The following is a 13832-nucleotide window of genomic DNA, read 5'->3' as shown; positions in this document are numbered from 1 at the left end:
GAGAAACCCTTGGTGATTTGCTTTCATTACTGCAAAGTTTTAATACATAAGAACAGATTCTAAGCTAAGTGCATTTAACGACAATGAGTTTCTTTTGGCATCTGGGTCTCTATTGTGAAGTCCTACCTGGCTTACTCATGTGTGTGAAACCCCGTGGGTTGTTTGCTATTAAGTCGGCTCACAGTACCTCTTGATGGCTTGGGGAACATTCAGTTAGCAACTTAAAACTTTGGTCCCTACAACTGAAGGGAGTCTTGCAACATATGCCTCCTCCTTTCTCTAACTATTGAAAGAAATTGCTGGGGAAAAAACCAAAACATCCTTAAGAATGGTTTCAGTCTTATTCAATGGGGAATCCCTCCTTGTAACTGTAACTAAGTTTTAAAAAAATAATAAACCTCTTAACTTTCCCTCCCTCCCCAAATCAGCAACGGGTAATTGGATCTGCGGCCACGTAGGAGCCTGTAGGTCCTAAATCCGGAGTCTCCAGGGACCGGGAGAAACCAGTGTGTCTGTTTAGGCTGTAAACGCTGTTCTCTCCCAACTTTGGGCCGAAGCCCAGTCCCGAGGAGTTCAGGATTTCTCCCTCGGGGACGGGTCCTTGCTGCGGCTAGTAGCCGTCTTCGCAGGGCCAATCCACGGGATCCGAGAGCTGGGCGAGGCGGGGGTGGTGCAGGGCGCACCAAGCCCGCCCCCCACGCGGCCGCGGCTCCTCCCCTCGCTCCGATGTGGCCGGGGGGCGGGGGGAGAGGGGGGTTGGTAGCTGTATCCCGGGGAGGGCCGGGAGTCCTTTCCACGTTTGCAAACGCCGCTGCGCCCAGTCCGGACCCGCGTCGCCCGAGCTCCTCGCGCCTTCGCCGGCTCCGCGCCCGCCCCCCGCTCCTCTCCTCACCGCCCCCCGATGGTGTTCAGGGCCCGGGGCTGGCGGCCTCCGCCGCCGCCGCTGCTCCTGCTGTTGCTCTGGGTGACCGGGCAGGCGGCGCCTGTCGCGGGCCTGGGCCTGGGTTCCGACACGGAGCTGCAGATCGAGCGGCGCTTCGTGCCCGACGAGTGCCCGCGCACCGTGCGCAGCGGCGACTTCGTGCGCTACCACTACGTGGGGACATTCCCCAACGGCCAGAAGTTCGACTCCAGGTACCGCGCCCTCCGCGCCCGGCCGGCTTTCCCGCTTCCTTGTCTCCGGACAGGCCTTTCCCTCCCGACGGACCTCCCCCGGCTCCGCCCCGCCAACCCTGCGCTCCTCCCTGTCCCTCCTCCTTCCCCAAGGCTCCCGGACCCTAAACCCCTCAGCCCGGGGGGCGAGCCTGCCGGACCCTGGGCTCCCCGGGTCCTCCCACCCGGGGCTGGGATCCTGGGACAGACCTTGCGCAGCGGAGTCGGGACAAGTCACGCCCTTCTCCGCCCGGCGCATTTACAAACGCGAAATCTACGTAAGATGGCCACTCGACGGTGGGACCCCCCCCCCCCCCCCCCCCCGAGTCCGTGTTGATGTTCTCCTGCCACCTCGCCTTATTGTTCCTTCTGGCAGGCCCCTTATCTAGTCAGACGGTGCTCAGAAGCTGATGGTCGCAGCCTTGAACCATTATAGAGCTATGCACGTTTCTGGAGCTATTACAACGTGCCAGGGCAGTACTAAGTGCTGTCCATGTAATGCACTCATTTCATTTTCTGCGGTGGGTACTGTTGTTACTCTCGTTTTGCCAGTGGAGTAACTTGAGGCCGTTGAGGCTAGTGAGGTCAGATTGAAACCGGAGTCAGATTGAAACCCTGGCGAGCCAAGTCCAGAGTGTGTGCGTGGAACTATGGCTGTCCTCCCTTTCTGGCTTTACAGAAACCCCTCTTGGGCAGGATGTAATCCAGAGCAAGTTCTGCTTTGCCACGGGGCCCTGCGCCATGCCCACAGTACCTTCCCTCAGCTCTTCCCCAAGACCACAGCCCCTCTCCCCCACTTATATCGGGTTTAGCTTTAGGGTGAACAGGCCTCTTTGGCTCCAGGCCGCTCTCTCCCCCAAGGCTTTGTTACCAGCCCAAGTCTGTGGGGGGCACTTCTCTCAGTGATTCAGCAGACTAGGCAAAGAGAACTGTTTGTTCAGCATCTGCTTTGTGCCCTAGGCTTCCCGAGGCTCATTCCTGAAGTTATCTTTAAAAAAGATACTCTTAGCCTCTCTTGCCTTTTTTGAAATTACAGGTTGAGTAAATCTACAAAACCATATCATGTGGCACGTAGCAAGTGCTTAGAAACGGCCATTCCTACTATTGTTTCAATTGCTGCTTTTTAAAACAACTATATTGAGATATAATTCACACACCATACAATTCACCCATTTAAAGTGTATTGTAATGGTTTTTAGTATATTCACAGAGTTGTGCAACCATCACAACTATCTAATTCTAGAACATTTTCATCACTCCCCAAAAGAGATGCTGGACCCATTAGCAGTCACTTCCTCCCCTCCAGTCCCAGGTAACCACTAATCTCTCTTTAAGGAATCATGCAGTGGTCATGCTTTGTGTCTGGCCTCTCTCACTTAGCATACTGTTTTCAAGGTTTATCCATGTTGTAGCATTTATCAGTTCTTCATTTTTTTTTTGAAAATTTTATTGGGGAATTGGGGGAGGGGAACAGACAAGTTGCTGTCCTTTTTGTTCTTCAGTCTAGTTGTGGAGGACGTTGCTTCACTGGCCCAAGTTGGTATTATCATTGTGCTCTTCCTGGGTGAGGCAGATAGGTCGCCGGCCTCCGGACGGCTGCTCACGGAGGCTCTTGGCAGCTCACTCTGGCTGCTGGCTGCTCACGCTGGCTGCTGGCCACTCACAGTAGCTTATGGCAGCCCACTGCAGCAGAGGCTGCAGCCTACGCTGTTGCCGGCGACTCACGGCAGCCCAGCTCCAGGTCGAGCTGTTGTTCACCATCTTAGCTGTAGAGGGCGCAGTGTCACTGGCCCTCAAGGGGGGTCTGAACCAGGGCCCTGCTGCTCAGAGCTGCCGTCCCAAGCCAGCTCTTAACCAACATGCCACTCGTCCGGCCCTACTTCATTCTCTTTTATTGCTGTATAATATTTCATTGTATGGCTATACCACATTTTGTATATCTGTTTATCAGTTCATGGGCATTTTACACTTTTTGGCTATTATGAGTAATGGTGTGTCAACATTCATTTACAGGGTTTTGTGTAGATGTATGTTTTCATTTCTTTTGGATTGTATACCTAGGAGTGGAATTGCTGGGTCCTATGGTAACTATATTTAACTCTGAGTAACTGCCAAACTGTTTTCCAACATGGCTGCACCATTTTACATGCCCACCAGCAATGCATGAGGGTGAAACCAATTTCTCCACATTCTCCCCAGCACACATAATTGTCTAGTTTTATTATAGCTGTCCTAAAGGGTGTGGAGTGCTATCACTGTGGTTTTGATTTGCGTTTCCCTTATGTCTAATGATACTGAGCATCTTTTCATCTGTTTGTTGACCATTTGTATGTCTTCTTTCATTTCCTTCTTTAGTTAGAAAATAGGGAAGAATTTCCTGCTTGTGCTGATGGCAATTAATAATTCCCACTAGAGCAAATGGTCTAGGCATGGCAGCCACTCTGAGACTGTGAGGGACAGTGGAGAGAGTACGGAGCAACTGCCACCCATTCAACAAACTTGTGTGCAGTGTGTGCCCATGGAGAAGGTGTCCCCCTGCCTTCTTCTACCACTTGCAATTTAGGCAATTCCATATGTGATAAGTGTAGCACACACTCCTGTCTCCCACACAGAGCTCACATACAGTTTTTACCACATGCCTTCACATATATTAACTCATTTAATCTCCAATGTATTAATTTAACCTCACAAGACAGTAAGGGAGGTATCTCATTACAAAGGGAGAAACTGAGGCTCAAAAAGTAATTTGCCCAAGGCAGCCAGCTGGCTGCTAAGTGGTGGCGGGGGGCTTTGAAGTTAGGCCGTTTGGCGCCGGAGTGTATAGATTGCCATGCAGATGGTGAAAGAAAGGCAAGGAGCTGTGGAAGCACACAGAAGGCTTAGCGGTATGTTGTGTGGGTGTGCGTGTGTGTCGGGGGGGTCAGGATGGAGTCGCGGGGTTGCGGGGATAAGACCTGAGGAGGATTAAAATTTACAGGGAGATGCTGAAGGCATGGCTGGCAGAGGAAAGAGCGTATGCTGCGGCCTGGAGGTGGGACCGTGTGTTGGGGAACATTCAAGCTGTTCAGTATGGCCTGGGCTTGGCGTGGGAGTAGGGGAGTGACAAGGTGGGGGCGGGGGGGGGGAGGAGAGGTGAGAGGAGGCCAGAGAGGAACCTGGGCCAGCTTTTGAGAGAGCTGGTCCGCTTGGCTATGGAGTTTGGACTTTGTCTAAGGACAATGGAAAGCCATTGAGGACTTTGAATCAGGGGAGTGAGGGATCAGACCTGCATTTTACAAAGGTCCCTGTGGCTGCAGTGCAGACAATGGACTGGCAGGAGTAGGGCACACAGTAGGTGCTTCATTAATGGGAGTTTTTCTCTAGAGCCTCCATTCCTTCGGAAATTAATGAAGTATTAAAGCATGGCTGCTATCCCTGCCCCGTGATCTCGGGGAGGAGAAATTTAAGGTGTTTTGGGCTTTGGCTGCTGATTTGGAGGTTTTTGCCCAGAAGAAAATGATGGCTATCACCCTGACCAGCGTCATAAACCACGAGGGGCCTTTCTTTACCCAACGCTTTTTTCCTGCATCTCTGCCTGACGCTTGGGGGCAGTTGGTGTCTTTTCAGCTGATGGGCATTTGCTGTTGCCAGGAGGTCCAGCCCTTCAGCCCTTGGCCACTGGCTGGGACACGTTTCCATTTTATTCGGAGCCTCCGTGGGCTTGTTACCACAGGACTTGTGCTCCTGCGGCTGCAGGTCCAGACCAGAGACGCCAGCTCCCCGCTTGTAGGTTTCCGTGGGGCCCCTGCTGTCATTCTCCAGGTCTTGGGAGCACCTTGGCAGCCACTCCTGGTTCAGCTTTGTAGGAGTTCCTGTAGTATTCCTCAACCCCCCCCCCCCCCCCCCCCACAGGGGGTGATCTCTTTGTTTACTGAGATTTCCTTCAGGCGAGAGGAACATCTGGTCAGTTCATTCACAGCCTCCAGGCCTGTTTGCAGGCCTTTACGTCCAGACAGTCAGTAAATATTATTGTGTGCCTTACCACATGCCCTGTCGGGCGGGGTGCTCTAACCCTGTGGTGTTCAAACTGTACACGCGTCAGAATCTCCGGGAGAGCTGGTCCTGCTCAGTTCCTGATTCAGCGGGTCTGGGGTGGGGTGTGAGAATTTCCATTTCTCACAGGTTCCCAGGTGGTGCTGCTGCTGGTCTGAGGACCACGCTTCCAGAACCATTGTTCTATAAGAATCATAGACTCATTAACAGAGGCCAACTTAATTTTATATATTCATTCATTCATTCATTCATTCATTCATTCATTCAATCAATCAACAAATATTTATTGAAAACCTACTGTTCTAGGTGCTGGGATGTAGCAGAGAATAAAACAGACCAAACTCCCTGCCCTCCAGTGAAGTTATTCTGTGTGACACCCCAATAGTGGTCACGTGTCATACATTTGTCCAAACCCATAGAATGTACAGCACTGAGAGTAACTCATAATGTAAACTGTGGACTTTGGGTGATGATGGTGTGTCAGTGGAGGTCATTGATTATGACAGATGGACCCTTCTGGTCGGGGGTGTTGATAATGGGGGAGGCTGTGCATGTGTGGGGGCAGGTGGTATATGGCCTTCTGTTCCTTCTGCTCAATTTTGCTGTGAACCTAAAATGGCTCTAAAAAATAAAGTCTACGTGAAAAAAAAAATTCTTGCCCTCAAGTTGGAGCTATAGGAAGGCACAGAAACCCATTCCAGTTGGCTTCAGCAGAAAGGGAGGGAAGTTACTGGAAGGATCTCTGATTCCTCCTGAGGGTCCACAGGCATGAACTGAGTGGACTTTCGCATTTCCCAGAGGGGCTGCCGGGGGGGACTCCAGTCCCCGCCCCCCAAGGGAGCACCCCACACACTTCCACGTCACATACATGGCCTCTTGGGTCCATAAACGCTGACTAACTGGAATCTATTTCAATTCTATGTTCCCAGGAGAGAATCTGATTGGTTCCTTTCGGGACAGGTGCCAGCTCTGGTGGGTGTGGAGTGAAGGGGTGTTAAGGCTCACCCCTTCTGCAGGACTGGATCTCACAGAAGAGCCACTGGGCTGGGCAGCACCCTGGATGGTGTTGGAGTGGGCTGGAGGGGTTGAATGGTGGCAGGGTAAATTGTAAGTGTTCTCACCACAAAAAAGAAAGACAATGATAACTATGTGATGTGGTGGACATGCTAATTAGCTTGATTGTGGCACTTGTTTCACACTGTATACGTATATCAAGACATCAAATCATACACCTTACCTATGTATATAATTTTTATTTGTCAGTTATACCTCAGTAAAGACGGCAGGGGAGTAATTTATTCAGTTTTTATTTGTCTAAACTAGATCTAAAACTGGCATTTAGAGCAAGCTGGCTTTTCCTTTCAGAGTCAATCGGGGCTTCGGTTCTAACCGTGGGGCAGTTTTCTCTCCCGTGTGTAATGGCCATTTTTCCTTTGTTTTGGGATCCAAGATCAGAATAATCTCAGCAACTGTAATATTTGTGTATGTCACTCTCTGCAAAAAGTTTTAAAGTTAATTTTTTAAAAGTAATACATATGGCTCAGGTGTTTTTTAAAACCAGTTAAATAATTCCATAAAGCTTAAAATGATCGTTGCCAAGCTGCTAGGGGTGGGGAAGGGGCTTCAGGGCACCGTGTAGCTGTTCTAAATGCAGACTTTGGAGCTGCAGGCTTCCTTCTGCCCCGCGGTCTCCTCCTCTGCAGCCCCTGCAGGCTCTGGCCGCCCCCGCCCAGATCCCCTTTGGCATACACCTCGGTTCTGTTTCTCCGCTTCCAGGTCAGTCCCTGCTCCTCCATTTTCTTTCCGTCTTCTAAAATGTAGTTCCTGTCTCTTGACTGCAATAATCCCCTTCCCGGTTTTCTAAGTCCTTTTTTTTAAAAAAGAGGGGCTGAGGAAGGAATGGGCCTTTGGGGTCTCAAGAGAGGGAGTGCATTCACTTTGCCATATGTTCTTGTGAAAGTCCATCCTCGTTGCAGATCGAAACTTACATTTAGAAATAGAGCCACAGTATTTGTGCTTTAAGAAAACAGCCACAGGGGTAGTCATGTGTCCTGAGGCATGTGCTGCAAGCCGATGTGTGCTTGAGTGTAGGCAGTTTGTTTAGTTGAGTATAATGGTTTTACGTGATGTGTTGCTTTCCAATAGTTTGGGGACTGATAATCTTGAAGAGCATCATTCGAGGGTACCACAGCCACCTCTCATCACCCTGTGGGGCAGGGGAAGGTAGACGTGTCAGGGGCAGCGATCAAAGAGAGCAGGGGACAGAAGCCAGCTGGTGGAGAGGAAAGGGGAGTGTTGGATGACATCCGCTTGCCGTTCTAGGGCCACTCTCCTGTTCTACCTGCTTTCTGATCTCAGAGGCTGTCCTGTAGGGACTACATGTGTATAGCATGGGTTACATCAGTGACCCCCTTGCCATCTGGCTTCTGGTTGGGTTCAGCCAATGGGGCATCAGCAGGAAATCGGGAAGGGAGGTGAAGGGGGCGGAGATATTCCCTTTGCTCCCTGTCTGTAGAGCCTCCATGGGCTGTGTGCCTAGACCATTTTGAGATGGAAGAGCCGCCAGGGGGTCAGCAAACTGCGGCTCTGAAGTAAAATTTAAAATGAAAATAAATTTCATTTATAAAATTTTTTTTTGAAGATTTTATTGGGGAATTGGGGGAGGGGAACAGCGTTGGGAAATCCGGGAAGCGGAACAGACAAGTTGCTGTCCTTTTGTTCTTCAGTCTAGTTGTGGAGGACGTCGCTTCACTGGCCCATGTTGGTATTATCATTGCGATCTTAGCTGTAGAGGGTGCAGCATCACTGGCCCTCATGTGGGATCTGAACCGGGGCCCTGCTGCTCAGAGCTGGTGTCCCAAGCCAACTCTTAACCAATGCACCACTAGGCCAGCCCCATCATTTATAAAAGTTTTAAAGGATATTATTCATATAATGGTGATTATGTAAAAATATATTTATGGCTCCTGAATAATTTTTAAATTGTTGCTAGGGACAGGATTGGCTCTTCCAGGGGTCGGCAAACTTTTGAGACGGAACGTCCCCAAAGAGCCACATGTGGCTTGCGAGCTGCAGTTTGCCAGCCCCTGCCCTAGACTAAAGGTCCTAGCTTAGCTTCTGTCAGGTGCCCTGAACCACCCTCTCTTCCCCTGGGTCCTTCCGGCCCAGGTACGACGACAGCGCCCTCTATTGTCCCCAGAGGTACGGCATGTCCCTGTGTTTCTCTGGACCTTTCACACACTTTTGCACACAGCCCCTTTTATTAAACTTTCCTGGAACTGCCTCCTTTGGGCGTATCATCTGTTTCCTGCAGGACCCAGACTGGGACGCCTGCAAAAGGTGTAAATCAGCCAGATCCTGGGACAGGTTGTATAACTGCTCATTCCAGAGCTTCATTTTCACTACCAGCTCTGGGCTGGACGCTGCACATGAATTTATGCCAGTTGTACTGATCAGCACAAATTTGCTCAGAGCAACTTTATTTTTCCAGATGGTCAGAATTTTCAGCAGTAGATAAGATGAGTCTTGCATTATTAGTTTGTTATGTATGTAAATTACACATTGTCTTTCAGAAGGGTTTTTTTGTTTTTTAGCAATTTGCTTAGGAAGTCATCAAATGAAGAAATTAGTATTGCGAGGCAACAGCTGTTTTTATACATCACCTGGGGAGGCCCCGTGCCTGGAGGGTAAAGAGTTAGACAGTCCTGGGTTCTAACTTGCCTAACCTCCGGAACTTGAGTGATTTTTTCACCTCCAAGGAGCCTGAGTATCAGCACCCACCTTAAAGTGTCGGATGAGAATCAAATGAGGTTGTATGTGAAAAAGCTTGGTTCGCCACTGTGCCTGACACAAAAAAAACACTTTCTAAATACGAGTTATTATGAAAAATTCTCCTTAAATTTGGGAACTCTGTTCAGGTTCTGTGGATGAAACACAAAGTGGTTTCCAGCCTCTGCACTGTTGCCGTTTGCACATGTTCTGTGTTTGGGGAGCCTCTGAAGCCTGGAGTGCTGGTCCGTTATTAACATAAACCCACCAGTGTGATGGTGGTTCAGGGCATGGCGACCCGGCCAAGTGAAATTCAAGAGCTGGCATTCCTGCGGGAGGGCGTTGGTCCTCCAGAGATGGAGGGTGGAGGTGTAAAGCCGTGTAGGGCACCCAGCTGACCATGTGCTTTCGTCCTCTGGCTCAGTCGCCTGAACTTGGAATCTTGCTTTTTGTTCACTGACCTTGGAGAAAGGAAGGCTATTAAAATGGGCTGGGAAACTAGGAGGAGAAAGGGAAGTGGGGGCGGGTCTGAGGAAGCCGCGCCGGCCAGTGGTGAGGTGGACTGTGCTGCCTTCCCAGGCTACTCGTTAGGGAACATGAGAAGTTGGAAGTGATTGACCAAATGAAGGGCAGTGCATCCTAATGAGCTAAATCCCAACGGCTCGCAACATTGCATTACACAAAGATTACTTGATCATTTAAAAAATTAAGAGATAAAGAGCCAACAAATTAAATCGCCTGAACTCTCCTACCCATAGATCATCATTGATAATGTTTTCATGTATCGTCTTGGGGGTTGTTTTCATGCACATCTATATATGTAAATTCAAAATGGGATTATATTATCGTATGGCTCTGTAACCTGCACTTTTCTCTAAATGTGTGTATCCATCCTTCTGAGCCAGTGAATAGAAATCTGTTTTTTCCCCCAGAATTTGTAGTTTAGGTGTAATTGACATGTTAGTTTCAGAGGTACAACATGATGATTTGATATTTGTGTATATTGCAAAATGACCACAATACGTGTAGTTAACATAGTTACAAAAATTTTCTTGTGATGAGAATTTTCGAGATCTCTCTTAGCAACTTACAAATCTGCACTGTAATGTGCAAATTATTAACTGTAGTCACCATGCTGTATATTACATCCCCATAACAGAAATCTTGTATTTAAATGGCCATAGAGCATGTTATTGTATGTCCTTACCTTAAATGCAGTCAGTGCTGTACCCTTGAACTTATTTCCAGTGTTTCTTTCGTTATTATAAACCAAGGCCTGTAGTCGTTTCCTTAAACACGGTGTCTGAAACTCTGTAGGTGTCTCTGCCAGTTTTTTAAAAAGCCGAAGTCCATGCCTTGCCCTCAGAACACCTAGCACAGTCTCCTAAGAGGCAAACCCTTGTTGGTTGCTGAATTTGACATTGAAGAGGATCAGAGCATGGGCCATAGCCATGATTCCGTTATTTATCTTCCAACCTAAGGCCATTACCTTTAATGGTGATGAATATTAGTGATCTCAAGACTCTTTTGGACTTTCTATTCCCTGTAATAATTACAGTAATATTGGCATAACCTTTAGGGTTTCAGAGCACTTTTCATGTTGTATCACACAGATCTTGGGATGGCCGTTATTATTACTCTTGTTTTGTAGTGGAGAAGACTGAGGTTAAGAGGGTTTAGGTACCCTTTATGCTGCACCATGTTTACTCTTTGTTTTACTTATTGACTTAAAAATACCAAAAATATATATGTTAACTTTGGGCAGTAGTATCTATGATGTTGCTTTTAGGTACCAGTCACACAGAAGTGGAGTCAACTATATTTTTAGTAGAGTCATTGGTAGCTATTTTGCAAAGTAAACTTTATATATATTTTGGGGGGAGAGTTATACTGATGCTTCTCTACCTAGATTTGCTGGCAATATTCAAGGTAATTTATAAATTGTAGCCCTGGGGGCGGCTGGTTAGCTCAGGTGGTTAGAGCGCAGGCTCATAACACCAAGGTTGCCGGTTCGATTCCCCCATGGGCCAGTGAGCTGCACCCTCCACAACTAGATTGAAAACAACTTGACTTGGAGCTGATGGGTCCTGGAAAAACACACTGTTCCCCAATAAAGTTTAGAAAAAAAAATGGTAGCCCTGCAGGTACCATTCCTGTGTCAGTAACTCCTGTGCTGGCTTTTGGCTTTGCAGCGACCTCACTCTGTGCATGGGTCCATTTTCACAGGTTGGTTTCACTAAAAGAAAGATTATTTATACTCCTCTCTCTCTCTCTCTCTCTCTCTCTCTCTCTCTCTCTCGTCTTCAGCTATGACAGAGATTCCACTTTCAATGTGTTTGTGGGAAAAGGACAGCTGATTGCAGGGATGGACCAAGCTCTGGTCGGGATGTGCGTTAACGAGAGGCGCTTTGTGAAGATCCCTCCGAAGCTTGCTTATGGAAGTGAAGGCGTTTGTAAGTTTTCGTTCTCTGTGTGTGTAAACATATCTGCAGAAACAACCAGAACATTTACAGGCTGTTGGGCATACTGGAGAATCTTTGGAAGCTTTAAGTTGGGGAAAATATGAAGCAGCGAACACACACACACCCTAAATTTTCCATCTTAGGTTTATTTTTTCTACATATGAAAGAAGGTGTTATTAACACAGGTGTATTGAATGTTATGCTTATTGAGAGGAAAATTTTGTTTTTTCCCTTTTCCTTCAATTTCATTTGGAGAAAAGAGGGCGGGAGCATGGCTCATTTTGGAACTGGCCACCATGTCCCTTTGAACCCTTGGCAGCCTCCTAGGTGCTTGTCTGGCCTGGAAGGCAGCAGCTTCTCAGTGGGAACTCTATTTTATTTCTAGCTGGTGTGATCCCCCCCAATTCATTGCTTCATTTTGATGTACTTCTGATGGATATTTGGAACGCTGAAGATCAGGTTCAGATTCACACTTACTTCAAGCCCCCCAGTTGCCCTCGGACCATCCAGGTGTCTGATTTTGTAAGGTACCACTACAACGGAACGTTCTTGGATGGGACGCTGTTTGATTCGAGGTAAGTCCCATTATTCATGCTAGTATCAGTGAGATCCCCTTTAGTTCCCTCTGTTTCACCTTTTTATGCCCATGGAGAAACCGGAAAAGGGACTCCTCCCAGCTTTCACTGGCATTAACTCCTTCACTTAAGGCTTTTGGTTAATGTTTTATGCCCCAGAGTGCCAGAGTCAAAGTTTGAATATATCTTAGAAAAACTTAAGAGCAATCTTGATCTAAATTAACAGTATTTTAAGATCTCATTAAATGAAGAAGGGCCCTATTACCAAGGTGGTTCATGCCTTTTTTTGGTTAATTTTTATAGTTTTCCCATGGAAGGAGGAGGGGAAGGCTAAATGTGTATGAAGCTATGAAGAAGTGTGGGTGTAAGGTGCTAAGCTGGGGACAGTGAACCCTTTCCTCTCATTATAGTGTCAAATTTTGGTTAGATAGACTAGCAGGCCTATTTTTGGGGAACCACTGTGATTTAGTTACATGCTTTTTTATAAATTTGAGGATGTCTGCTCCGTGATTGGGAGCAGAGATGCATGTGTGCTTGTCTCCGGGGATGGGTAGGGGTTCTTTGTTCAGCTGAGAGTAACAAAAACCCTATTGAGGGATGGGTTAGAACCGTCCTCATGGTATGGAACTTTCTCCCTTCCTCATTGGTTTTCAGTCACAATCGCATGAAAACATATGACACATATGTGGGAATTGGCTGGCTGATTCCTGGAATGGATAAAGGGCTACTGGGGATGTGTGTGGGGGAAAAGCGCGTCATCACCATCCCCCCCTTTCTGGCCTATGGAGAAGACGGAGACGGTAAGTCTTTCTCACTCTGGGAGCCACTCTCCTCTGTCCTTATTTTTATTGCGATGATTAATTCAACTTAACCATGTGAAACCCCCCAGACCTTTTCACCTAGACTTGCCCCGTCCAATATGGTAGCCGTTGTTTACATTTAAATTAAAATAAAATGAAATTTTAATGAAAATTGTATATGTTGGTCACACAGCCACATGTGATGTAATTAAGCCACATGTTGCCGAGTGCTAGGTGCTGGACCGTGCAGACAAGTATTTCCATCCCTGCAGAAAGCTGTGTGGACAGCGCTAGTCTAGGTCATCTGCTGTCTGATGACCGAGTTGCAAAATCCCCTACTTATTTGTGGTCATTAACGTTCATAAGTAAGCCAGCTGCCATTGCCTCAGAAGCTATAACCTTGGGTACCAACCTCTCCAGTCTGTGTTGCCCATCTATGAAGTGAGATTTGAACTAGACAGTCTGAAGATTGTAGATATCAAGGTAGAAACTTAGCATTCGATGCCAGAATTCCTTTTTTCCCCCAGATTTGTATCTCCATGATGGGTTTTACCCGTGACGTTAGCTCCATGTGGACAAATGCAAAGCATGTTAGGGGAAAAAAGCCACTAATCTGAATTAATTGAATTGTTCTGTTTGTTGTTTTACTATGAGAGAAAACATAGAATATTGGCATAAATAGAATATAGGCCTAAGTAATTGAGTTTCAGGCACATTTACTCCTGAGAGGCTGACACAACAAAGAGACCACCAGGCATTGGGCAAGCAGATACACATATAGTTAAGAATAGAAATGAAAACATGATGCTCTTTAAGAAGCTTACTGACAATGGTACCCAACTTATAATAATGCCCTAATATAATGTTTTCCAAGCTACAGGCTGGAGGACAGGGGAACCGGAATGGGTGGGGCTCAGCCTTCTGTCCTGTCCACCTCCACTTTTATATATTTTACATGCTGGAAATCTGCAGACAGTTTCTTTAAAAAGTGGGGTGGGGAGTTGGGGGAGCTCCCTGCTAAAAGGAAAGTCCGAGAACAATTG

The 13832-nt window shown here is 47.5% G+C and overlaps 1 protein-coding gene across 2 annotated transcripts in view; it reads left to right on the top strand.

Annotated features, from left to right (window-relative positions):
* The first annotated feature begins 34 nt into the window (after positions 1–34).
* FKBP9 (FKBP prolyl isomerase 9) overlaps positions 35–13832 on the top strand; it is a 34150-nt gene continuing 20352 nt past the window's right edge. Inside the window, exons 1-4 of one of the 2 annotated variants that reach the window (XM_019628817.1) lie at positions 35–1134; positions 11260–11405; positions 11800–11989; positions 12644–12789. In XM_019628817.1, coding sequence (XP_019484362.1) covers positions 902–1134; positions 11260–11405; positions 11800–11989; positions 12644–12789 — 715 coding nt within the window. In that variant the 5' untranslated portion in view covers positions 35–901. Of the gene's footprint in view, positions 1135–4152; positions 4184–11259; positions 11406–11799; positions 11990–12643; positions 12790–13832 lie in introns of those variants that run through there. The other variant, XM_019628818.1, reaches the window with a different exon arrangement.

The sequence above is a fragment of the Hipposideros armiger genome, unplaced genomic scaffold (assembly GCF_001890085.2).
Source record: "Hipposideros armiger isolate ML-2016 unplaced genomic scaffold, ASM189008v1 scaffold_809, whole genome shotgun sequence".
In the NCBI taxonomy this organism is placed as follows: domain Eukaryota; kingdom Metazoa; phylum Chordata; class Mammalia; order Chiroptera; family Hipposideridae; genus Hipposideros; species Hipposideros armiger.
The sequence above is the reverse complement of the archived record's forward strand: the minus strand, read 5'-3'. Positions and strand labels throughout refer to the sequence as shown.